The following is a 26,192-nucleotide window of genomic DNA, read 5'->3' on the forward strand; positions in this document are numbered from 1 at the left end:
TTAATTCAAGTTAGAAACTAAAGGGGAAACTTCCAAAGAGCCAGGCAGCACCTGGTTGATGGGTTGGGACTTGGAGATAAAAGATGACACAGTTGGCTATGTCATCCATTGTTTCCTGTCAACTAACTCCTCTCTCCCTCACCCACTGTCTGTAATAGGCTTGCAGGCTTCCCCCTCAAAGCATGCTGGCTACTCAGTGCGAATGGAAAATGCGGTGCCTATTGTCACTCAAGCCCCAGGAGCTCAGCCTCTTCAGATCCAACCAGGTCTGCTTGCCCAGGTAATCCTTTCTCCTGCTCCCTGCCAGCCCCATATTATTACCCACATTACCATGCTCCATATTACTGTTGTTCACAAAAGAGGTATATCTCCACTAACTCCCTCTCTGGTAATGAGGTAGGTGTGTCCAGTCACAGGAATATATCTATAATGTTCTAAATGATCCCCAAGTGAATTACCTTCCTAAGTATCTGCTTACAATTCTAAGAAGAAATGTAGATACAGAGAGTCTAGGGAAATCATTATTTTATCTTTGAAATGCAAATTAATCTGGGAGACCTAGGTTTTAATCCTAAATCTGCTAGTAACTCTCATGACCTAAGGCAAGTCAGTTAACATCTCTTTGCCTCAAATCTCTTTCTTGTAAAATAGAAATGAATGTGTTTTTTTGAGCCAAAAAAGAGCCCTAGAGATTATTCCCTCATTTTATAGTTGAAGAAGAAATTCACAGAAGCTGTTAGCTGGAACCTTCCTCATCTATCCGTAGAGGTACTCTAATGAACGAGACCACAGAATTGAAAAATGGTTGAAAATTTATAAAGCGTTATAAAAATTTACGATAACTGTAGTGATGCAGTCATAACTGTAATCAATTCTTAGTGACTCTTGAACCCTAACAATGACTGCATCCTCATTATGCCAGGCACTTTACAGGTGCAAATTTATGTAACCCCACAACAATACAATAAGACATTTGTCTCCATTGGACAAATAGAGATGCTGTCTATCCAATAACTAAGTAATAACTGTCTTAAAGTCACACAGCAACAAGATGACAATGAGAACATAAAACCAAGAGGTCTCCTGCTAACATCTGTTTTTTAACCACTGTGTTATACTACTTCTGTAAAATCATTTTACTGTTGTCAAGAGCAGTTTGACCTAAATGTTGTTTAGAAGCACCTTTATTTTTAAATAAGGTAGGTTCCCAAATGCTTTTCCCAAAGTGTACCCAAAGATACTTTACTTATGCTGTCCTGTTAGAAGTTGGTTTTGGTTTTGATTTTGTTGTTTTAAGTTTTAAGTAGTCAAATTACATAGGTCTGTTCTGGATTTTCTTATAGTCCACTGGCTTCTCTAATATTCTGTTGTCTTAATCATTATAACTTTAATATATGTCTTGGTATCTGGTATGGAAAGCTTTGTCCCCAAATAGTTCTTCAAAATTTCCTTGGTTAGTCTTATCTCTTTTCCATAGAATTCTAACATCACTCTTCCACAGAATGTTAGCTTCAGGAAAAAAAAAAACAAAACACTGATTTATATTTATTGATTGCATTGAATTTATATTTACTTTAAGAACCACTGATATATTTTTATAATATCATTTTATCCATGAACATGGTATAACTCTATTTATTATTATTGTCAATAAAGTTTTTCCTTGTAGGAATAATTCCTAAGTATTTTGCAATTTTTGTTGCCATTAATTTTATTAATCAGATTTTTTATTTTTGGTTTATAGAAATATAAATGGTTTTGGTCTGTTGAGTTTACATCAATCCTGCTTCTGTGACTTGCTATGTAGATAAGCTTTTTATTTGTAAAAGATACTGTTTTGTTCTTGTTTTTCAGTCCTAACACTTTTTATTTATTGTTTATCACTGGGATGAACAGGGCCTCCAAAACCATGTTTAAACTTCTATCAAACTTAAAGAAAATTCTTCTATTTCCCCTTAGATATTTTATTTAGTACAAATATTTGATAGAGACACTTTATTTTATTTAAATTTTTTAATGAATATTGAATTGTATCAAATATTCTTTTTGTCTCCATTAGAATAGTCATGTGATCTTTCTTCCCTAATCTGTTTATTTAAAAGTTACAATAATAGATTTTGAAATGCTAAGTTGTTCTTTTATATGTGAGATAAACTTTATTTGATCATGTTGTGGTTGACATGGTGCAACAGTTTTTGATACTGGATTCTGTTTTTGTAGTTAGTATTTCTGCATCTGTATTCCTAAGTTAGGAATGGCATATAATTTCACTACCTTATACAATCCTTATCTGATTTGAGTATAAGATTATATTGGATCTTACTACCTCTTCTGTCTCCTGGAGCAGTTTAGTTAAGATTGATATTAACTATTCTTTGTCTCCTTATTCTTATGTCCATATTGAAACCGTGCAAGTGACCCCTAATACCAACTGGTGGCACACAAAATACTGAAGGGTTATCAAAAGAGAACATTACATATTTACAGCAGGCCTATACTTTGCTTCTCACCAGTCTTTGTAGCTTCCTTTTGTTTCCATAGTTCAGTGATGGGGATTTCAGAAAAGGCCGAGACAGATCAAGGGAAAGAATTACAGCTTAGTTCAGGGGCAAAGAAGCTTGTTTATACTTCATCTGAGTGGCAAAAGTCCAAACAATATTCTAGTGCTCCTCTTCTTTGAGTCAAAATCTAAAGATTTCATGTGTATTGTAGAGGGTAATTATAGACCCTTTTGTGTTTGCACACTTAACTCAAGGAAGCCAGGAACTGTCTCTGAAAATAAATAAATAAACAAACAAACAAATAGCATCTCTTCTTAGCTAAAATAGATATTCTGCATTGTTCAGTCTGGTGGAACCCATAGGCTAAGCACTTCTGAATTTGTTTCAGTCCTTTAGTCATAGTAGAATAGAACTTTACCTTATGGTTAGTTACTTGAAAAAGAGTCTCTAGAGTGTTGTAAAGTTGATTTAACCCGAATCTATAATTGGGAAAATGAACAATGTTTGTACAAGGGTTTTAATTCCTATAGTGTTTATAAGAGGGAACTGTTGGAAGCAAGCTGATTATTCACTAGTAGGGGATTTGTTAAATCAATACATGAATGCATAAAATGGAACACCATGTAGCCATTTAAAGGATATGATAGACCTATGTGTGTTGACATGTAAAGCCTTCTAAGATATATTAAGATTAAAAACAAACAAACAAACAAACAAAAAAAAAAACCTGCCCTACCCAGTATCACACTGTGTCTTTTTGTTTGTTGGTAACTTTTTCTATTTCTCTCTGCTTATCACTTAATTCATGCCAATATATTAGCCTGTTAAGATGGGGGTTCTCTCCTAGATATTTTTAAATGATCTTTTCAAAGGACAAAATAATAACTTGCAAAACTAGTATGGCAGCTATTTTTTAAAGCAATAATTAAACATTTAAATTGAAGTCTTCATTTTTCTATAAGTAAATTTCTAGGTATCAAGCAGAAATACTATTATTTTTATAATATATATTCAAACACTAGTATTTGCTTTCAATATTCCAAAAAGTTGGCAAAACCTTTCAAGTACTTGATTTGTGAAGGTTTAGAGATGGAATCTTTGAATCTATTCCTCATGTTAATTTCATTTTCTTTGCTCTTTTCCTCCCCATACCACATCCTTATAAGGAAACAAGCCTCTGTAGGATACCTTGAGGTTATGTGCATGGCAGGAGGGGATGGTGATCCCACCCTCTCATGTCAGTGACATAGGAGTGATCTTTATGGATCTAACCCACAGAGAAAACTTTTAAAATACTTTCTAAAAGGAGCTGATCCCTCTATCTTCCCAGATCCTGAGCCACAGTTAGCATCTTGACCATCAAAAGAAATTTTGAATGAGCAAGTAAAGGTGAAAAAGATAGAAAGGAGACTGTTTAGATGGAGAAAATATTGAATTCATCTTACTTGTCAAGTGGTAGGATCTAAAACCCCCTTTGACTAGCATGGTTATATCAAAAATTCCGAAATGCCAGATCCTTATAGACTCCACCATTCCATGTAGAAATGTTTTGCATTCTTTCAACTGAGTCATATCACCTAAATGCCTTTAAATATTTTCCTAAGGACAAGAATTAGCTTGAACTATGTAAACTGTCCAAAATATCAAACTTCAATGCTTCTCACTTAAAATCTCTACTGATAAAATTTTCAGCAACCAATCTGTCTTGATATCTGCTTCTGTCTTGCTGGGCGCTGAATAAGGAAGACTTGTTTGTGCCACATTTATGCAGTTACCACCAATGCCTAATCCCAATAGGGGCCATCATTTTTTGTGTTACCTCCATAAATGAAGATAGGATATTGGCTGACAGCATGGAAATTAAGATAGCCCACATTAAGATGCCACACCCACCACTTACTGGCTGTGTGACTTTGGGGAAGTTTTTGTCTTTGTGGTATTTGTTATTGTTGTTGTTGGTGGTGGTAGTGGTGATGGTACCAGGAATTGAACTCAGAGGTGCTTAATGACTGAGCCACATCCCCAGCCCTTTTTTTTTTTTATTTTAAGATAAGGTCACACTAAGTTGCTTAGCACCTCACTAAGTTGCTGAGGCTGGCTTTGAATTTGCCATCCTCCTACCTCAGCCTCCTGTGTAGCCAGGATTACAGGCATGTTCCACAGTGCCTGGCTCATTGTTTTATTTGTTTGCAATACTGGGGATTGAGGGCTGGGATTGTGGCTCAGCAGTAGAGCGCTCGCCTAGCACCGGCGGGACCCGGGTTGGATCCTCAGCACCACATAAAAATAAATAAATAAAATAAGGATATTGTGCCCAACTACAACAACAAAAAAAAAAAAAAAAAATTAAAAAAAAAATACTGGGATTGAAGCCCAGGCTTTGGGCATGCTAGACAAATACTCCACCACTAACCTATAAGTCTAGCCTATGGAAGTTACTTTTAAAATTTAAATGTTATCCTTTTCAAACTAATACAGACATATAATTTTTTAAAGCTAAATGATACCACAAACATATAAGAAAATATAATTCCCTGCTTCATCCTTTAACTTTTCTCCAAACAATTATTTTTAATTTGACTATTCAATCTTACTTTTAACTCCATGTTTCTAAATAGCATTCTAGACCTCTTTTTATTGATTTTTTTTCCATTTTCTTTATGATCAGTTGACTTCCCATAATGAAAGTTGAAGACTTAGCTCTCTAACACACCCCACCTCACGACCCAGTCTCTTTCACTCCCTTGTTCTCATTCACTCACTTTCCTTTCTCCCATTCATCCCATATGATTTTTAATTCAACTACTCTGTAATTGTTCCTAGAGTTATTATCAGTAAATATTACTCTCAGCTGAGCTTCATAATATACTGTGATTATATTTCCTTTCTTGTATAACTTCTTGTTTTCCCCTAGTTAATGGGTTCCTCATTTTTTTACTGGGTTGGTTTTCTATATATCTTTTATTATGCAATCCCAAATCTTTCTAGAGCTATGAAAGGTTTATATGTTTAAAGTGTTATATTTGAGCATGAGTTCAGTGACTATTATTTCTCTCTCTCTGAAACCTTTTAAGACTTTCTCTTTGTCCACAGTAGTCTCAAATTTCATGATTTCAAATCCAGAGCTTCATACATGCTAAGCAAGCATTCTACCACCTACCTTCATACCCAACCACATATTTGCCCATTTAATTGGAACTCTTTTTATTTTTTCTTTAATAATTTTTTTATGTTTTCTGGTTCTTCTTGGTAGACATCTTAAGACTTGGTTATTGGAACTTATAAATTGATCTTCCAATTTTCTTCCCCCCCACACACCCCATTTTCTATATATTTTCTGTCTGTACTTTCTGAGAAATTTCCTCAATTTCCTTGAAGTGTTCATTTTGTCATAGTTCTCATTTCTAAGAGTGTGTTCTTGTTCACTGAATGTAGCTATTGGTATATAAATATATATTTCACTATATGATCTTACTTTGTGGATTTTTTTAACTCGGTATGAACATTAATTACAAGTCTTTGGAAATTCTCTTCTGATTTCTACGTTGTGTTTCTTCTTCCCAGCTTCTTTTTTGTTTATCTTAGACTCTTTAATGCTGGAAGCTTCCTTTAATGTCTGGTCATCCTTAGCTGTTGACATATGTAAGACCGAGGCTCTTAAAATTTCCTCCAAAAGCTGGCAGATGAGGGGAGGACCACTGAATGTGGCCTTCTCTTTAGGCAGATAAGGGACAAGCCCAGAGTGTTCACTGCAGACCTCAGATCCTCAAATGTTGTATCTGTAACTCTTTTCTTTTGTAGTTCTTTTCAGTTTCCCTAGAGAGAATCATCCAGCTCCAACTTTGCGGGAGGTATAAGCCTGCACACCAGGGATCTGGGAGCTGAGGGTTTAACATGCAGCTTCCCTTAGACTCCTTGTGTCTGCTCACTCACCTGGTAATTGTCCATTATCCTGCTCCTTAAATTTTGTTAACTGTTATTGTCTCTCCCCTATTTTCTTGCTCTTATGAATCCAAATTTTTTTATTCCCTCACAATCATTTTAGTTGGGTTTATTAAGAACAATAAACATATATGTTTAATGTACCAAGTTTCTGGGCAAGTTTAACTTCTCTGTTTTCATCTGAGAAATGAAAGGAAACAATAGCATCCCCTCAACAATTGGTGTTAAGAAGTCAAAAAATCTACTTAGGACTTAACTCTGTGCTTGGCACACAATAAGAAATATTAGCTCTATTCTTAGTAGTAATAATGAATCATAGAACTGTCTATGAAGGGTCATCTGAAATGAGTTGAGTGTATCAATCAGTTTGAAAGGTCAAAAATGGCCTTTTGTACCATCTCTTTGAGGTAAAATGTTAATATCCATTTCAGGGAAGTTTTTAAAATGATGATCTGAGCTTTATTCAAGATATTTTTAATGATGTTAATCAAAACTCATGCTTTTCATGAGATCTGAAATAAGTTCCAGATGACTAAGCAGTAAAAATCTTACTGCCAATGAAATTGTTATTTACTTAATATTTTGAGATGACAACTGTTTTAACCAATTTATTTTTCTTCTTATGAGGCATTTGGTAAACCTGAAATAATACTAACTATAGAAAACAGACTTGGTAGAGTTGATTCTTCATTTATCAAGAGTTGATTCTTCATTTATCAAGAATATTTATTAAGCACCTATGTATTACCCATGGCCTCTAAGCATTCTTCCTATAGCAAAACAGATCAGTAAGCAAACAGGCATTATCAAAAAAGTAGAAGTGATCTCACAGACTTCATTGGCAACACGACAGTTGCCAGACAGTTGACAGAACAGAGAAGCAGGACAGCTCCAAATGTGGCTATTTCATTTTTATAAGCACTGTTTTTTAAGCCTTGACTCAAAATGCCATCCATTTCCAGAAGTGCTTGTCTATATATGTGAGTCAAAACATGTGTTAAACACCTGCCCAGTGTGTGGAGCACTATATTAGCTGAATTACCCGATATTGGTCATGTCCAGCCAGGTGGAGAGAGAGATATAACTAAGATATCAAAAACTTAAATCCCTGACCTGCCCAAGAGGTATTTTACCTTAGTGGTAGCCCTTTATGAGCCCAACTTTAAATTCTACTTTCAGTCTGAATTATTTAGTGACCAAAAATAGTGATGAAGAATATGAAGAGCTTAAAATACAACATTCAAGAAAGAACCACAAAAGTCTATTTTAGATTTCTTAGGAAAATCTTAGTCTTTTGAAGATGGAAGCAATGACTTCCTAACAATCTCTCATTTTTGCTTTGAGGAGCTAAGGTGATTCTCAAGTAGGCTGAAGGTTCCAGACAAGAAAGTCACTTCAAAAGCTGGCAGATGAGGGGAGGACTACTGAATGCTTGATCCAAGGTGTAGGCCAGCACCAAATACTCATTCATCTCAGGGTTTTGTAAACTTAGATTCAGAAGATAGCACAAGTTAGACCTGTAGGTACTAAATAATCAACAAAAGGTTAAGTATCAAATCAAGTACACTAAAAAGAAAGCTCCCTAAGGGCAAGGAGTCACCCAGCTCAACTCCCTCAATCATTTGCATGTAGCTCTGTGGCAGAACAAGTCAATAAATGACTTTTAGAAACTTTGAGCATAGCCCATTAGAGCAAATCCCCAAATAAATCATTCTTCAACATGAATGAATCCCTTCCATTCAACTTTGTGTCCCTGTACTTATCTTCTATTTAGTTCATATGTGTTAGTATTGCTTCCTGTTAACATAGTTTTTGAAGCCAGAGACTACTTTCACACCCTTCACAGGGTCTAGCACCACTCCCGGCACAGTATAAGTTAATTATGTGATTAACAAATGTGGTGACTGCAAATGTCCTCTGTCCCACAGCAGGCCTGGCCGAGTGGGACCCAACAGATCCTGCTTCCTCCAGCATGGCAGCAGCTGACTGGAGTGGCCACCCACACATCAGTGCAGCATGCGACTGTGATTCCCGAGACCATGGCAGGCACCCAGCAGTTGGCCGACTGGAGGTAAGCAGGAAACTTTAAGAGTGAGCGGTGCGTCTGGGATGGGAGGCATGTCCACCACTGACGCAGAGATTACAGGACTATGACTACACTGTAATGGTTATTTTTAAATAAAGCACCAGGATCTAAGAAAATCAGATTATTAACTTATGATTATCTGTCATTTTTCTTCCCAAAATTAAGCTGCATCATTCAATCATCAGTGTTATTCACCAGACTCAGCTCTGCATGATTTTTGGTTTTTCTCAGAATTAAATTCCACTTTCAGAAAAGAAGGGTTTGTCACCAGTTAAAGAAAGCAGTAGAGAGTCCCCAAAGCCCTAAGCAATTCTAGAAAGTGTTCTCGGGATGTTTGGAGACATAAGCAAGCACCCTGGAGTCTATCTGACTTCCCCAGGGAAGGCTTGACAGATAGGATTTGTTGGAATGGCAAACTCTGGCATGTTTGTTGAGTGTGCTTCTCCAGTTACTAGTGGTGTCTTATCACATTCCACTTCCCATAGACCCTAAAGACATCCAGGTGACCACCTGCCAGCACACCACACCCCTGTGAATTTCCTGAACTCCACCCATCCAAACACTGACTTCCTCATGGACATGCTGCTCTGTGGTTTTCATGGCCACTTCCAAGTTGTTCCCAACTCCTCACGACCCTTCTGGGCTGTCTCTCCTTTAGCATAAACACCAGGGCTGGTCACTCCCCTCAACCCTCTTGAGAGTCTCCATCCCACCTTGAAGTTACCCATAATTCCTTTTCTGACCCAAAAGAACATTGTAGATAGAGAGCTCTCTGGAAGAGGCTGACAGGTAGAGCTATAAGCGCCCGGTCAAGCCTCTATTACAGCTTCCTCGACTCTCCCTGTAACTGACTAGTACAAAGAAGTGAGCGCACAGGCTGTCCCCACAGTCCCTCTCACTCCCCACACTTACCTGCATTCACTGGAATCACTTTCAACATCAGGTGTATCAGACTTTCATTCTGGCTTTCTGGGACCAGGCATGTTATTTAACCTATATGAGCCTTGATTTCTCCTTCAGCAAAGTGGGGATAATGAGGCTTATGTCATAGGATTGTTGAATGGTTTAAATTAAGACAAAACACAAAGCACTTGGCCTGTATTTAACATGCACCACAGCAGTGCCTGAACATGACAGTCAATAAATAAGCCTGTCATCTTCTTTTTGCCCATTCACAGCAGTTCATGCTCAGCAAGACTGCTTTTCTTCCTCTAGCTCATTAGGAACAGCAACCAAGTGGAAAGCTGTCTGACCAATTGTTGTTCTCCCCACACCACCCCTTTTCTCCTAAAAGACCACACACATGCCATACTCCTTTACTCCTTTGTCTTTCAGCATTTATAGCTCATTTAATTTCAGCAATATCATGCACTTATTCATGCATATTTTCTTAGCCCCCCTCTCTTCTCTTTTCCATCTCTTAACCTAGCAATCACCAGCAACATCCATAAGCAATGCACTTTCTTCCATTCTCTCCCACTTTACATGTGGACCAAAGAACATCTGTGATCTTGACTAATAAACAAAAGAGCAGTACTAATGCTGGACTCGTTTCAAAGGAAAAGAACACCACATTTCTGTAGGGAAAGAACAACGACAAAATAAAGAAGCCATAACATCAGTTTCTGAAGTCCATGTAAATGCCTAAGAGTATCAACATTTCTACAAAAGTGTTCATCTGCTCCTTTTTTTTTTTTTTTCCTGTTCATCCTTTTCCCCAAGTAGCAAAGGTAGAATTTGATTATTTTTAAGAAGTCAAGTAAATTCTTTGTAGCTTTTAATTATCTTATGTGTCAAGTGGGCTTTTATGGGGAAATTTCTGAGTTAATCATCACTTTTAACATTTCTGTGGGGAAATAAGGTGCTGATCTCCATACAACTCAAATAATAAGAATTTTGAAATGTAACCCATTTTCAGGATGCAGGCTGCCAGTATTCCTATCAATATGTGTCTGACTGCTTTTAATTTTTATTTAATACCAAACTCTATACACGTCCAGTCAACCTTCCGTAAATCTAATTGTTCATTCAGCAAGCGTGTAATTAACTGATCAGCTGCTATAGGCCTGTGCATTGTACCGGCCACTGAGGGAATTCCAAAGAACATTAACACTCACTAATGCCAGGAGAATGTGAGTCCTAGTCTTCAAAGTTTGTTTTTCACATTAACTACAATTTCCTCATTAATAAAATGGTATTACCAAGACATCCTGTCTACCTCACAGAGTGGAATGAAAGAATCCATTGAAGGCACTTTATAAATTCAAAAATAAAACACACATTATTGTTCAGCATAATCACCTGTTCAAGGACTTAAAAGTTAGAGGGAATACTTAAGTCCCCAGAACTTGGAAGCACAGCCTGCACACTTGGCCTTCTTCCCACGTAAGCCCTGGTTCTTGCCAACCCGTCAGGTTCTTCCCGCCCCTTCAATGGGACGTGGTCGGCTTCTTTTTTTTTTTTTTTTTTTCCTTGTACCAGAGACTGAACCCAGTGGCTCTTAACCACTGAGCCACATCCCCAGCCGTGGTCAGCTTTCAGTTAAAAGGTAATTTCATCCTATAAAGGCACTGCTTCCATAAAAACCACCTCCTTTTTCCTTTTCAGGAACACGCATGCGCACGGCAGCCATTACAATCCCATCATGCAGCAGCCCGCGCTATTGACTGGTCATGTGACCCTCCCAGCCGCCCAGCCCTTAAATGTGGGTGTGGCCCACGTGATGCGGCAGCAGCCAACCAGCACCACCTCCTCTCGGAAGAGTAAGCAGCACCAGTCATCTGTGAGGTAGGTGGTGAGAGCGGCCCGGGAGGACCGGCCCCGGAGGTCGTGATGCTGAGAGCGTCGCTTAGGACAGGGGGGTGTCAGCATGCTGGCACTGGAGGGATCAGCTCCTCCTGCAGAAGCCCCAGAACATGTATGGCCTGGCCTAGATGGCGCAGTCAGCACTCACTGTAACTCTGTGTGTGACAGTGTGTAGCCTGCCTCTTGCCTTACCCTAGTAACAGCCCTGCGGCACCCTGAGGGTGGAGGCCCGGAATCACAGCACGTTCAGCACCTTAGGTGCTTTAGCCCCTTTTGTTCAGAGGGAATAGAAAATTATTCACTGATACTTGTTAAAGTGCAGGAAGGAAGATTTTATTCAGTACCATGGAAATATTACCAGGAATGCTGAACTAGGATTTTGCAGTTGGGGAGAGATTGGGCTGAGCTCTGCGTACAGTATGGACAAGTGGGACTAAATAGCCAAGGAATGGTGTTGGGGAAAGAGGATTGAAAATTACTAAGAGGAAGCATGAGGCTTAAGGGTTATTCTAGCTAAACCAACTGAAGGCAGGCCAAAGTAATTGGAATCACCTGGGGAAAAGTGAAGGGTAGGGAACCTTGATCAGACATCAAGGATGACAGGCTCTGTCTAAACTGAATTAGCGTGGCTGTTTTCTAAGACTGGATTATACAAGAAATACACAAGTGGGCCTAGGAGAAGGTTCATAGCCTGACTAAAGTTTGGCCAAGGAGAAAGTTTTTGTTACTTCTTCTCTCGAAAACAGCTTTGCCTCTGAAGTTTCACTTTGGAAATCATTTAGCATAACTTTTTCAAAAATACTAGAGTTTGATCCTAACACTCCACAATAGAACTAGGGATGTAGCTCAAGGTAAAACATTTGCCTACCATGTATAGAGTGCAATCCCTAGAACTGAAAAAAAGAAAAAAAATCTAAAGGATATATAACAATGAATCAAGATTTTATAATGTTGGATGGTCATGGCATGAGTATTGCCTGCAAGTCTATGCATGCTTGAAATATTTTGCTATTTTAAGTGAACAGGAACCAAAAACAAAAAGCAAAAATCCTAGAGGATTGTACTTTCTTTGAAATTTGAGGTCAGAAATTTTAACTCATTTAGCTGCTTCCTTAACTACAAACAGTTAACTGCGATTGATCCCATACACTAACAACACGACACTAATCTTTCCCATTCCCTTTAACCCTAGTCTCATCTCAGTGAACTCCTGAACAATCCAGCTGGACGAACAGTTACATGCTATGTGATTAGGAGTTGCCAGAGACTGTGGGATAGGAGGGGATTGCCTAGGAAGGAACATGAGGGGACTTTTCAGGTGTTGAAAAAGTTCCATGTCTGGATTGTGGTTGGGGTTTATAAATGTACGTTTGTCAAAACTCATCAAACTCTTCAGAAGCAGGAATTTTACATATGTCAACTATACCTCAGTGAACTTTTAACATATAGAGATTTCCAAGCCCCACCCTCAAAAAAAAAAAAAATCCTATAGCCAAATAGATCCAGATCATGCAACCACAGAATTGTTCCTACATTTCTTCCTAATGGCACCAACTTAGAGGTATGTGGTTGCTTATTTGGAGAAGTCCAGTATACACAAGGTTTAGTGCATTTTGGTTTTCTGCTTCCTCATATAATTAAGCACCAGAAACTAGTCCTGCCTCCTTTCATTCTCAAAAATCAATCCAAAAGCTGACTTCCTACAAGTTGTTGTCCTTCTTCAAGAGTCCTTATTTGGGTGTATCTGACAACTCAGGGGAAATCAAATCAGTGGCAGGCCTCCAGAGTACTTCTGTCTGGCAACCCTGTGACAGCATACCCATGTCATTATTAGACTCAGCATCCACAAAAGCCTCAGGCACTATCATGGCCAGCCACTCATGCCATCACACAGAGTGCTGGACTGACCCAGGACTGTATATGCGTCCTTGTGGCTCACCTTGGCCAAATAGGGGCAGTAAGAACCCTTGTCCTCACCACCTATTTAGCAAGTCCCTCCCTATCCTCTCACTGCCTGGCTGGCCTCCTGAAAGTTCACTGCCTGTGCACTTCAAGATCAATGCAATTATAGTCCAAGCTATGTATTTGCTTATTTTTAAGTCCAATACCTTAGACAAAACAAGTCTGAGAGAACAGAAAGAAGTCAGTGTGTCTGTGTCTGTCTATCTGTCTCTCTCTCTCTCTCTCTCTCACATCAGATGGTATGGCCAGGCCTACTTTTCTTTTCTTTAATATTTTATTTTTTAGTTGTAGTTGGACACAATACCTTTATTTTATTTATTTATTTTTCTGTGGTACTGAGGATCAAACCCAGGGCCTTGCACATACATGCCAGGCAAGAGCTCTACCACTGAGCACAACTCCAGCCCTGCCTGCTTTTCTTTAACACTGCTAAGTGGAGGTACTGCAGTTGATAGAATAACAAAAATGTAATCTCAAAATCATATTTTAGCAATAACAAACACATAGGCTTATCATAAGTAAAAACACTGGAACAGTCTTATCAGTAAAACTTATTACAGCCCCTGAAAAGGAATAAGCAGTGTATTTAAAACTGGCTAGATAAAAAATTAAATAAGTCTACCTTTACTATTTTCATTTTACTGCCATTCCTTTAGCTAGAAGATCTTCTAAGGACATAAGGCCTAAGATTTATTATACATTGGCTTTGGTCTCTCACTGTGTAGATACTACCAGGATCAGCAAAGGTTAGATAGGGAGGGAAAAGGTATCTTTTCCCTGAAGTTACCAGAAACTACATTGGCTCACTTAATAAGGAATTTCAGTTCAATCAAAACTAAATTAAAAGGTTCCTTTTTAAGTGTATCTTTTCCTCTTGTTCTATTCCTAATTTTTAATTGCAATTCACATAGACTGGCAAGCTCCCCACAAGGCTCAGGGATCAAAATCCAGAAAAATCGTTTGGGTTTTTTTTTTTTTTTTTTTTTCCTTTAATACATATACACAAATACTTTAATGACCACATCCTTTTCCCAGAGGAGGAAAGGGGGAAAGCCGAACTTTAAGGTCACCAAAGTTAGGACCTATAGGTCCAGAAACTCTTTAAGAAACAAGTGTTTTAGTATAATAAATGGTAGAACAACTATTAGCAAGGAAACAAAGCTTTATGAGGCCAACACCACTTCTCTCTCCACCCCAAACAAGACATAAAATCTATTGTGGGGTCACAAGATGGAGCCCAGAAAGCAGGACCTTAATCCTGAAGATGAAGGCCACACTGAAACAGACACAGCTGACTTCTGGTCAGGACTTAAACCCCTACAAGACCAGCCTATTGGGAGCAGGTATAGGGAGCCAGACCAGAGCCCTGGGGAGGCCAAGTTGCTGTCCTCACCTGAAAGACCTCTAGAGGCGACCACTTTTCTAATTACAAACTCAGTCTAATTGGCCCAGTCCTTGGACTTTTTCTTTCTTTTTTTTTTTTTTTTGTAATGAACATGTGGCAACACCGGTGTTTCTAGAGTGGACTCTTTGGAAGGAGTTGCCAGGCCTGAGCTTCCTCTGCATGTGTGGTTTTGTCATTACAGAAACGTCTCCACCTGTGAAGTGTCCTCCTCCCAGGCCATCAGCTCCCCTCAGCGATCCAAACGTGTCAAGGAGAACACACCTCCCCGCTGCGCCATGGTGCACAGCAGCCCAGCCTGCAGTACCTCCGTCACATGTGGGTGGGGCGACGTGGCCTCCAGCACCACCAGAGAGCGGCAGCGACAAACGATTGTCATCCCCGATACCCCCAGCCCCACAGTCAGCGTCATCACCATCAGCAGCGACACAGATGAGGAGGAGGAACAAAAACATGCCCCCACCAGGTGAGGTGTGGCTCCTTAGACTCCAAGGAAGGAGCCTGGGAGAACGTCACACGTGTCGCCGGCTCTCGTGACCTATTCCTAAATCTGGGCCATTTACATCATCAAACATAGTGATTCCTCCCTGCTGACCCCTAAATTTTGGTTTTGTCATGTCCTTGGGTCTTAAACTTATTTCAAGAGACTGTCAAACAGATTTTCCATAATTGTTGAAAATCAAAATAATTTGAATCACTTTAGTCTTAAAAGATAGTTGCAGGCCCTATACATTTGACAAACGTGAGACCATAAAATCTGGCCCACAATGCCAGTGTATTTCAGCCTCCATAAGCTTCAGAATCTCTGCCTCAGGCTACTGAATTTACTCCCAGTTGGTTGGGACATTTCTCTAATATCGCCTTGGCTCACTCAGAATTCCAAGTAATTGTCCAATTAATCAGAAATTTCCCTGTGTCTGATTAACCCAATCTTTCAAACTGCCAGTTGGCTCTTCACCCAGAGAGCATTACTGTTTATTCCAAAGTAGTAATAATTCATTTTACTTCCTGGAGAGAGGGAAGAAATATTTATTATATTTGCACAATATTAACCCTGGCACCAGAGCCTCTTTTTCTATGCTTTGTAGCCAGACTCCAATAAAACATGCTTTCAGCTTGCTTGGCTCAGGTGGTACAGCCTGGTAAACCTTGGCCTTCTGCACCCCTAGGGGCCTTGGGGCCTCGTAGAACCCCAAGTCTCACAACCCCGCCCTGCTGGTGCCTTTGCTGTAGAACCGAGGGTCAGGGAAGGCCTGCCACTCCCCTGCCCAGCATTGCCAGCCAGCACGCATCCCACAACTGGGTACAAAGCTCAACATTTGTAATTAGGCCCACAGTATTAATTCCTGATTGGATACAATGTAACTAATTAATAATCACAAATCCTTTTGATTAGATAATAAATTCTCATGCTTGAAATCATTATAAAATGTACAGATAGACTGATTAAAACATTCTCATTATAGCTGTTCCTGCATGGGGCATCCTTTCCCATCTTAATAATGAAGTTCAGTGGTTTGGGTATATTTTTCATGATAGGGATAGCATATTTCTCATTCTTTTTTCCCATCGAGTGGCTCAGCCTGATTTTCAGTATATTTCAGAGAAGAATGTAGTGGAGCATTTCTGATCCTGTCATTTGCCAGGTACCAAAGGAGACTTGAGGTCAGTGAGACCAGGCACACATTTGCAGATCAGTATTACTTTACTCCCCACATGCTGATTCCAGGGCTGGTCTCAGTTTCCCTTTTGATCACAGTCCCAAGTCGAGTTAGTGTTCCTTCCTTTCCAGTGCCTCATCCTCCCCACCAAGAAGACTGTGAGTTCAGTCTTCACGTGTGAGTTCAGTCTTCACGTGGGCTCAGTGGCCCCTTCACAAGAAGAAAGGCTCTTCCCAGCCCCAAACTGAACACTTTCTTGGGACAGGTTGTATACATTTGTATCATTGTCATAAGAAGGCCCAAACAACCTTGCAAACAACTGGAAAAAAAGTGAAAGTAATTTAAAATCTAGTGATCATTAGAATGGAGTATGATTTTGGAGTCTGAGATTTGAGTTGAGCCAAACTCTGGATATTTAAGTGCTAAGGAGAGAATTAAATAGTGCCTGAGGACAAGATGCTCTCTCTGCACCAGTTAGGGCTGGAGAGACAGCAAAGCCAAAGCACATACCCACTTCCCTAGCACTCACAGGCCCCCAAGAGCAGCAGAACTGAAATGCATGGTGGCTCATGAGGACCTTGATGGAAATGACTGAGAGACTCCAAGGAGGCAAGCAGCAGCGGACGGGCAGGTGACCTGTGGGGAACCACCACAGATCATGGCAGTGGGCTTGGTATGCTACAAAGCATAACGGATTGCTTGCCTGGCCTGAGATAATGAAAATGTACCAGGGTCATTCCACCAAAATGGCAAGCTGCAGGTCGAGACCAGAGTGATGTTGAAGGGTCTCAGATGCCCATAGCTGTGACTGGCAGCTCACAGAAGATGTGATAGCAATGTTTTCTGGAAAGATAAATGGCTGTTGCCTTAGAAAATGGTTCAGGACCCTGAAAGATAGGAAAGTGTATTTGAATTTGAGTCTACATGGAATAAAAAAGAAGCCAGTAGCTGTCTTATTTATAGAGAAACTACTGTGTAATTGTGATCACATTATTATGACTATGTTTAGAAACGAGAAAAAAATGTGGGAGGAAATACAATTACTCATTCTTAGAAATCAGAATGTCATAAAATTTAACACAGTCAATGTTTGTTGGGCACTGCAGGTGTTACATAAATAAGGGAGCTGATCTCTGTCCTCGTGAGGTACACAAAGGAATAAGCAAGATAAGACACATACAAATCATATAACACAAAGCAGAACATCTTTCCAAAAAAACCAGCAAAGTACTAAAGGAATCTGAAGGGAATGTAACTTAAGGAGATAGCACGGGAGGGGACTTCTCAAGGTCAAAGGTCTAAGCAGTTGTGTACAAACATTAGAGGTGGGGTGTACAAACATTAGCAGATTCAGGTGAAGTAATTTATGGGGCAGAGCTGCAAAGGCAGGCACATAGGAGGAGTCCCAGTCAGGAAGCTTCTCTAAGAGAAAACAGGACACACAGAGCAAGGAGATTTCAGGGTACCAGGGGGGATTATGAAGGGGTCTCCTGTTAAATAGGGATGGTATGCTTCGTTATGAGGTAGTAAGGGACTCAAGGGAAAGATTGGTCCTGGGAAAATAAGTATCACCCCCCAGTGCAGCTAAGTAGGAGTCCACTGGGCCACTCTCCTACTGGACGATGTCCCTTGCCCTTCTGGGTTTCTTGGTTTGAACAAGGGAGACCTTCTCTCCTTAACCCTGATCATCCTTGTCCACCCCCACCCCGGCCAACCCAGATCGCTCCTATGCCATGAGCATCGTGTTCCCAACCTTATTTCCTATTTTCTACTTACACTAACGCTAACATTTCTGGTTCTCAGTGCTTGTCCTGTAACTGCCTGAAATGCTGGGCACTACCCCTGATGTGGGTCAGCCTCAACATGACAGTTAGAAAGTCAGGAGCCAATGATGCTCAGGAGAATGACAGTGCCCCTCCCTCCAGAGTGCCTTGGCACCAATGTGGGGCAAGTGATGAGGCCACCTTTCCAGACCTCAGGGAGAGTCAGTAAGTCTCTAAGACTGGGTGACATCGCCTAGAATTCTTAAAGAATTTCAAAATAAAACCACTATTCCTGACACCAAATATGTGGCCCTTTTAGTTGCCAGAGCAGGTGGATGGTCATGATTCCGACTTGTAAGGAGAATTCCAGAGCATGCAGGAGGCAGCCTAGGAGGTGGTGAACTCAAGAAGGGTATCAAGTGCTTTCGTCAGCACTGCCCTCTTTGTCACTTACGGGGTGTAGAGGCCACATTTCCTTTTCCCATTTGATAGATGAAGAAGCCCAGGCCCAAGAAAGGAAGTGACTTACCCAAATTGATTAATATTTAATTAATATTAATATTAAATTATTAAATAGCAGAATTGTGATTTAGATGCCCTGAAGAAATGGCAAGCTTAATTAGTGGCAAAAATAACTGATTTATCTTCGGTCGTTAACAATATAATTCTGTCCTGCACTCTTCTGTGACCACCACTATGTCCTGGTAGGACCTACTGTGTGCAGTGCACCATGCCAGGGATGTGAGGAGGTCAGAGTGTTGTACACTGAACCCCACTGAGTATTGGGCATTCATCAGTAAGCTGGAGCCATCTCAGGAGAGGGACAGAAATCAGCTCTTCTAATTCTTTGAATTTTAGTGGTCAGACCACAGAAGAGCCAATGGACTCTGCTTTTTCAGTGAGTCACTTGTTGGTCTAGGGGTTTCATTGGTCGTGTCTAGAGAATTGGTGTCAACACAGAAAAACTAAATGATAGACATATTTTTCTGTGGCCCCCAGGAGTAAGTAGTAGAACTGTAAAATATTTATAGTTAACTTAGAGAAGCATCTGTCCCCATATGCTGAGCAAGCCCTCTTTTCTCACCAGAAATTTCCTCAGACAAGAGTTTGCAGGTGCATGTCTGATTCATCCAGACCCTCCTGCCAACCTTGCCTCGTGCTGAAACTGCCACACAGAGGCCCAACGTATGGCCTTCCAGTGTGAGGATAGTTTTTGAAGTGTGTAACTATCAGTGCTCCAGCTTCCCGTCCATTCTTCATTATTCACTCATATATTCATCCGTACATTACTTAAAGGGCCCTGGCAGATAGGTTGTTGTACTTGGGTCACCGGGCACAGCTGCATTCTGCACTTCACAAAGACTGTTACAGCCATTGGAACAAAAATGTAAACTCTAAAAAAAAAAAAAAAAAAATTGGTTCATAAATATCATTCAGTTTTTTAGGTAGTAAGACAGTCATTTGAGTCACTCTTAAAATTAGAGGTGGGGTTGCAGAATACATATTAAAAAAAATTAGCCCCAATCATTTCCTCCTTTATATCAAATTGTAAAACCAGAGAAACTAGTTGGAAAACTGAATAACCGCTGCTCAAAAGACTTTGGTCTAAAAAATAGAGAGAGGTTAAAAAAAAAACACACACTCATTTATTACTACCTGAACAAAAATCAACCCAAAGTGGAGTTCGTCTTCATTGCCACCCACAGCCCAGTTGCTCATGGCTGCCCTGTGCTGGTTAAGAAGGCCACACAGCCAAATCTTGCAGGCACAGGAACATCCCATTCCAGCTAGAGTGAAGAAGCAAAGGAATCAGACACACAAGATCATTTGAAGGGTCTTTTTTGCCTGTCCATTTTAACACACTTCCAGAGTTGAAAGATGTTTCAATCGTATGATGCGTCTGGAGCAATGAAAGGCCTTTGGTCCAGCCAACTCACAGCATCCTCATTACAGGGCCCCATTCAGAACACTTGAGTGGGTGAAGTGGAGCGGCTTAGGGAATAAGCAACACTGTGCCCTACTGTCTGTCCCCAGCAGCTTGTCATGACACTTTGGCATTACAGAGATGTCACTGATGTGTGGCAACTTCCTGGGTGGCTCCTTGCCTTCCACAGTGAAGAAGGAGGCAGGGACAGGGAGGAGTGGATACATCAGGCAGGAAGGCTCAGTGGACAGCCTGCTATGGTGAGGAGGAGTCAAGCTGTAGAAGGAGGGAACAGGACTGCAGGAGAAAGTGGGAGAAGACTTCTTCTTCCACACCATCCAGTGGGTGAGGACAGGGTGACTTCTCGCTGCTCCTTCTAGGGTCTTGTTTCTGATTTCTCTGTAAAGTAGTCACATAAAGTACGACCTTAATGATGATGTTTAATATAAATATGTAGACAATATGATTGAATGGAATGTATGTACCAGGTTAAGATGAAGGGAATTTTCACTGATGACTTTAAATCAAGAACTACCTAACTCATCAGAAGGAGCACACTGGCATGAAGGCAGTGGCTTCAGCTCCCTCTCCTCACACAAGGCCAGATTAAAAGTCATCAGCTCTGGCCTTAGAATAGAACACTGTGGGAACAGCAGTGAAGGTGACTGAGTCCATGTCTCTCCTTCTCATCAGCTGAGAAGTTCTGTGTGCAAACCATCCCAGGTCCCATGCCCAGAAAATACCACTGTCATGAGATAAGGCCCTGGAGGAACCAGAAAAAGGAGTTTGCATCATTTTACATTTTAGGTGCTTGCTGGGTACTTCACTAGGGAGACAGAGGTTTGCAGAGCATTGTGGATGAGAGATCAGGCGCTGCCTTCAATCTGACTCTGCCCCTTACCAGCTCTGTGACTTTAGGCAACCAAGTGACCCAAGCTTGCCATGTCTACAGTTTATTGTCTTTAAAATATTCTTTGTTGCATAGTCTTGCCAGGAGGATCAAAGGAGATAATATATAAACAGCACTTTGAATGGTAGTTGGTCTACATCCAATAAATATTACCTATATTTGGCAATCAGTATTGTGGTGATAAAAGAGTAGTATTTTTTTCATATCTAGTGTTGACTATGAAGTCAGAGTGAAAGAAGTCATGGAAAGTTTACTGGAGGAGATGAGTTTTGACCCTGGTCTTGAAGGATGAAATTGACCGAGATTAGCAAATAGAAATCAGAATCACATTCCAAGCAGGGCCCTGCAGAGACGGGGTCACGGGTTTGCACCTGATCCTCTGGCAGTGTGTTCTCCATTGGGGCTGATTTCTTACTTCTTAGCTCCTTATTTCTTTTCATCATTTTAAAATGATGAAAATCATCTATTGCCATGACAACACAATGCAATTGTGTGCTCTTACAGCTTTGCTCCTTATTCAGAAGTGATGTCTGTCAAGGCCATTTGAGCAAATATTTCATTTCTCATTGTACTTCTATCAGTCTCTCTCACTTCCATTAACCAACTCGTAATGGGATTGATAAGCTATCAATAATAATTAGACTCAATAGTGGAATGAATCCCAGTAGTCTCAACACATAGGAGCCTAAAGAATCCACAGTAGACATCTCAAAAGTATGCTCATTTTTAAAGTGACTCATTTAGCAGCTTCCCATTGTTCCCTAATCTGCGTAGCATATTTAGGTAGAACACAGAGATTTCTAACAATAGAAGAGATCACATATAAATCCAAAAATAAAAGTAAATCAGCATTACTGTATTGTTCATATTTGCATAGGGCTCCCCAGCTACAAACAAATGAACAGTACCCCTGAAGAGTTTATAGAGATCAAGTAGCACACTCCTATTATCCTAGATACTTAGGAGGCTGAGGCAAGAGGATCACAAGTTTGAGGCCAGCGTGGTCAGCTTAGCAACATTCCATCTCAAAATGAAAAGGACCAGGGATATAGCCTAGTAGTTGAGCATCCTGGGCTCCATCCCCAGTAACCCCCCAAAAAATTGATGGAGGATTTATCTCTCCTTGGGAGACCGCCAGAGGCTGACAGGCAGGCTCCCCCAGTCCTGTTCATGGGAGGCTCACTACCTGCTGTTTTCCATTGAGGAGTCGGCCCTCAAGTCTCCTGGTCATCTAGGCCAAGCTGCCAACTCCTACAAGACCCTTGCTGGAAAGCCTTCCTAAGTGACAAGAGGTTAACTGATTGACAGAGTGGCCCATTGTACCTTCAGAAAGTTCTAGTTGCTAGACAGTTCTTGCCAAAATTAAGCTGAAGCTGCTTCATAGTTTTCAAATTTGAATAAAGAATTCCAAATGTGCCCAGATTGAATTTTATTTGAGGTAAGATTACAGTTTGGCCAAAATTAATGTTGTGTGTGTGTTTTGCTTGTTTGCTTCCTTATCTCCTAAACTATTTGGTGCTTAAGGAAGATAGGATCAGCAGGAATTGGCCAGATCTAGGTTTATATGTGAGGTGCACTCACTAAAGAAATTTGTTTTTTCTCCAAATGAGTAGTAGACCTACTGGGCTCTCTCTCGTCCTTCGAGGAGGTCCACAGAACAGGGTAGAGGACAGTGTGACTGCAGAGTCGCTAATCAAGACCTCCAGAGACCAAGCAGGAAGCAGGTCTGATTTTATTGCTCAGTTACCATGTATATATACTCGGGCAGTAGATAAGCAGATTACAGGCAGCCGCCAATGCAATTTCTGGCCAGCTGTCCTTGCAGCTACCAATCAAGGAGTAGGCTGTGGAGCAAGCGCAGGGACTGCAACACACGGCCTCATGCCCAGGGCTGTGCCTACGGGGTAAACGGCCTGCTGCTCACATGCCTAGTACGAGGGGAGGGGCCTGCCACTCAGACACCCTTAACATATGCCATGTGTGCCCTACTCCGTGCACTTGTCCCCACATGAACCAAATCCTATTTTAAGTGACCTTTATAATAAATCTTTTTTTATTTGTTTTAATTAGTTACACATGACAGTAGAATGTATTTATGCACTTTGATATATCATACATAGATGGGATTAATTTCTCATTTTTCTGAGTGTACATGTTACAGAATCATATTGGTCACGTAGTCAAATATATACATACAGTAATAATACCTGTTTCATTCTACTATCCTTCCTGTTCCCATATCCCTTTCCCTCCCCTCCCATCACTTCCCTCTACCTAATCTAAGATAATGCTATTCTTCCCTAGTGCCCCCCCCCCCCAGCCTAATTGTGAATTAGCATCCACATATTAGAGAAAACATTCAGCCTTTGGTTTTTGGGGATTGGCTTATTTTGCTTAGCATGATATTCTTCAACTCCAACCATTTACTAGCAAATGCCATAATTTCACTCTTCTTTAAAACTGAGTAATATTCCATTGAGCATATATACCACATTTTCTTTACCCATTCATCTATTGAGGGACACCTAGGTTGGTTCCATAGTCTAGCTACTGTGAATTGAGCTGCTATAAAAATTGATGTAGCTGTGTCACTATAGTATGCTGATTTTAAGTCCTTTGGGTATAAGCCAAGGAGTGGGATAGCTATGTCAAATGGTGGTTCCATTCCCAATTTTCTGAGGAATCTCCATATACTGCTTTCCATAGTGGTTGCACCAATTTGCAGTTCCACTAGCAATGTATGAGTGTACCTTTTCCCCCACATCCTCACCAACATTGATTGTTGCGTGTATTCTTGATGATTGCCATTTTGACAGGAGTGAGATGAAATCTAAATTGCTAGAGATGTTGAACACTTTTTCATAAATTTGTTGATCAATTGTATTTCTTTTTCTGTGAAGTATCTGTTAAGTTTCTTGGCCCATTTATTGATTAGATTATTTGTATTTTTTGGTGTTAAGTTTTTTCAGTTCTTTATATATCCTAGAGATTAATACTTTATTGGAGGTGCATGTGGTATTTCTTCTTTGAAAGTCTTGTAGAATTCAGCTGAAAATCCATCTGGTCCTGGACTTTTCTTGGTTGGCAGGCTTTTGATGGCGTTTTCTGTTTCATTACTTGAAATTGATCTGTTTAAATCATGTATGACCTCCTCATTCAGTTTGGGTAGGTCATATGTCTCTAGAAATCTGTCGATGTCTTCGATATTTTCTATTTTATTAGAGTACAATAATTTCTGATTATCTTCTGAGTTTCAGACATGTCCATTGTGATATTTCCTTCTTCATCTTGTGTTTTAGTAAGTTGAATTTTGTCTCTTTTTCTCTTTGCTGGCATGGCCAGGAGTTTATCTATTTTTATTTATTTTTTTCAAAGAACCAATTTTGTTTTGTCCATTTTTTCAATTGTTTCTTTTGTTTCAATTTCATCGATTTTAGCTCTGATTGTAATTATTTCCTGTCTTCTGCTATTGGTGTTGATTTGTTCTTTTTCTAGAGCTTTGAGATGTAGTGTTAGGTTATTACTTGTTGAATTTTTATTCTTTTAATGAATGCACTCAATGCATTCATTAAAAGAATAAATAGTACTGCCTTCATAGTGTCCCAGAGATCTTGATATGTCATATCAGTGTTCTCATTTACCTCTAAGAATTTTTTACTTCATCTTTGATTTCTTCTATCCATTCATCCTTCAATTGTGTATTATTTAGTCTCCATTTGTCACAGTAGCTTCTATTTTTTTATTTTATTATTGATTTCTAATTTCATTCCATTGTGGTCTGATAGAATGCAGGGTATTATCTCTGTTTTTTGTTTGTTTGTTTTTTGTTTGTATTTACTAAGATTTGCTTTCTGGCATAAGGTATGTTCTATTTTAGAGAAGGAGCCGTGTGCTGCTGGGAAGAAAGTATATCTGAAATAATCTACATATGTCTGTTAAGCCTAAACTATTGATTGTATTATTTAGTTCTATAGTTTCCTTATTTAGTTTTTGTTTGGAAGATCTGTTCAGTAGTGAGAGAGGTGTGTTAAAGTCTCCCAGTGTTATTGTATTGTGGTCTATTTGACTGTTGAAATTGAGAAGGGTTTGTTTGATATACATGGATGCTCCATTGTTTGGGGCATAAATATTTATAATTGTTATGTCCTGCTTATATATACTTCCCTTGAGAAGTATGAAATGTCCTTCTTTGTCTCTTCTGATTAACTTTGATTTGAAGTCTACTTTACCTGAAATGAGAATGGAAATCCCTGTTTGTTTACACAATCCATATGAGTGATAAGCTTTTTCCCATCCTTTCACCTTTACCCTGTGGATGTCTTTGCCCATGAGGTGAGTCTCTTGAAGACAGCACATTGTTGGGTCTTGGTTTTTAATCCAACCTGTCAGTCTATGTCTTTTGATTGATGAGTTTAGGCCATTAACATTCAAGGTTATTATTGAGATATAATTTGTATTCCCTGTCATTTTGATTTATTTCTGGTTTTTGATTTGTCTTAGTTTCTCATTTGGTTGAATGTCCCTTTAATGTAGAGCCTCCCTTTGCAGGTTTTCACTTTTTTTTTTTTTCACTTCATCCTCATGGAATATTTTGTTGAGAATGCTCTATAGTGTAGGTTTTCTAGTTGTGAATTCTTTTAATTGTTGTTTATAGAAGGTTTTAATTTCATCTTCAAATCTGAAACTTAATTTAGCTGAATATAAAATTCTTGGTTGTCATCCATTTTCTTTCAGAGCTTGAAATATATTATTCCAGGACCTCCTAGCTTTGAGGGTCTGGGTTGAGAAATCAGTTGAGATCCAAATTGGTTTCCACCTCTATGTAATTTGATTTTTTTTCTATCCCAGCCTTTAAGATTTTATCTTTATTCTGTGTGTTATTCATTCTCATTATAATGTGTCTTGGTATGGGTTTGCTATAATTTTGTACATTTGGGTCCTGTAAGCCTCTTGTATTTTATTTTGCATTCCATTCTTTAGGTTTGGGAAATTTTCTGCTATTATATCATTGAAAAGATTGTGCATTCCTTTGGTTTTTATCTCTGCTTCTTCATCTATTCTGATAACTCTAAAATTTGATCTTTTCATGTTATCCCATAATTCTTGGATGTTTTGTTTGTGGTTTCTTAACATCTTCTCTGCATGTTCAACTCTACTTTCAAGATTATATATTTTGTCTTCATTGTCGGAGGTTCTGTTTTCCAAGTGGTCTAGTCTGTTGATGATGCTTTCTATT

The 26,192-nt window shown here is 39.6% G+C and overlaps 1 protein-coding gene across 1 annotated transcript in view; it reads left to right on the plus strand.

The window, feature by feature from the left end:
• Positions 1–26,192, plus strand: part of Hipk2 (homeodomain interacting protein kinase 2) — a 158,439-nt gene that overhangs the window by 119,967 nt on the left and 12,280 nt on the right. The window contains exons 9-12 of the mRNA XM_015493889.2: positions 159–280; positions 8,372–8,514; positions 11,137–11,316; positions 14,883–15,164. Coding sequence (XP_015349375.1) covers positions 159–280; positions 8,372–8,514; positions 11,137–11,316; positions 14,883–15,164 — 727 coding nt within the window. The remainder of the gene's footprint in view (positions 1–158; positions 281–8,371; positions 8,515–11,136; positions 11,317–14,882; positions 15,165–26,192) is intronic.

The sequence above is a fragment of the Marmota marmota genome, unplaced genomic scaffold, assembly GCF_001458135.2.
Source record: "Marmota marmota marmota unplaced genomic scaffold, marMar, whole genome shotgun sequence".
In the NCBI taxonomy this organism is placed as follows: Eukaryota; Metazoa; Chordata; class Mammalia; order Rodentia; family Sciuridae; genus Marmota; species Marmota marmota.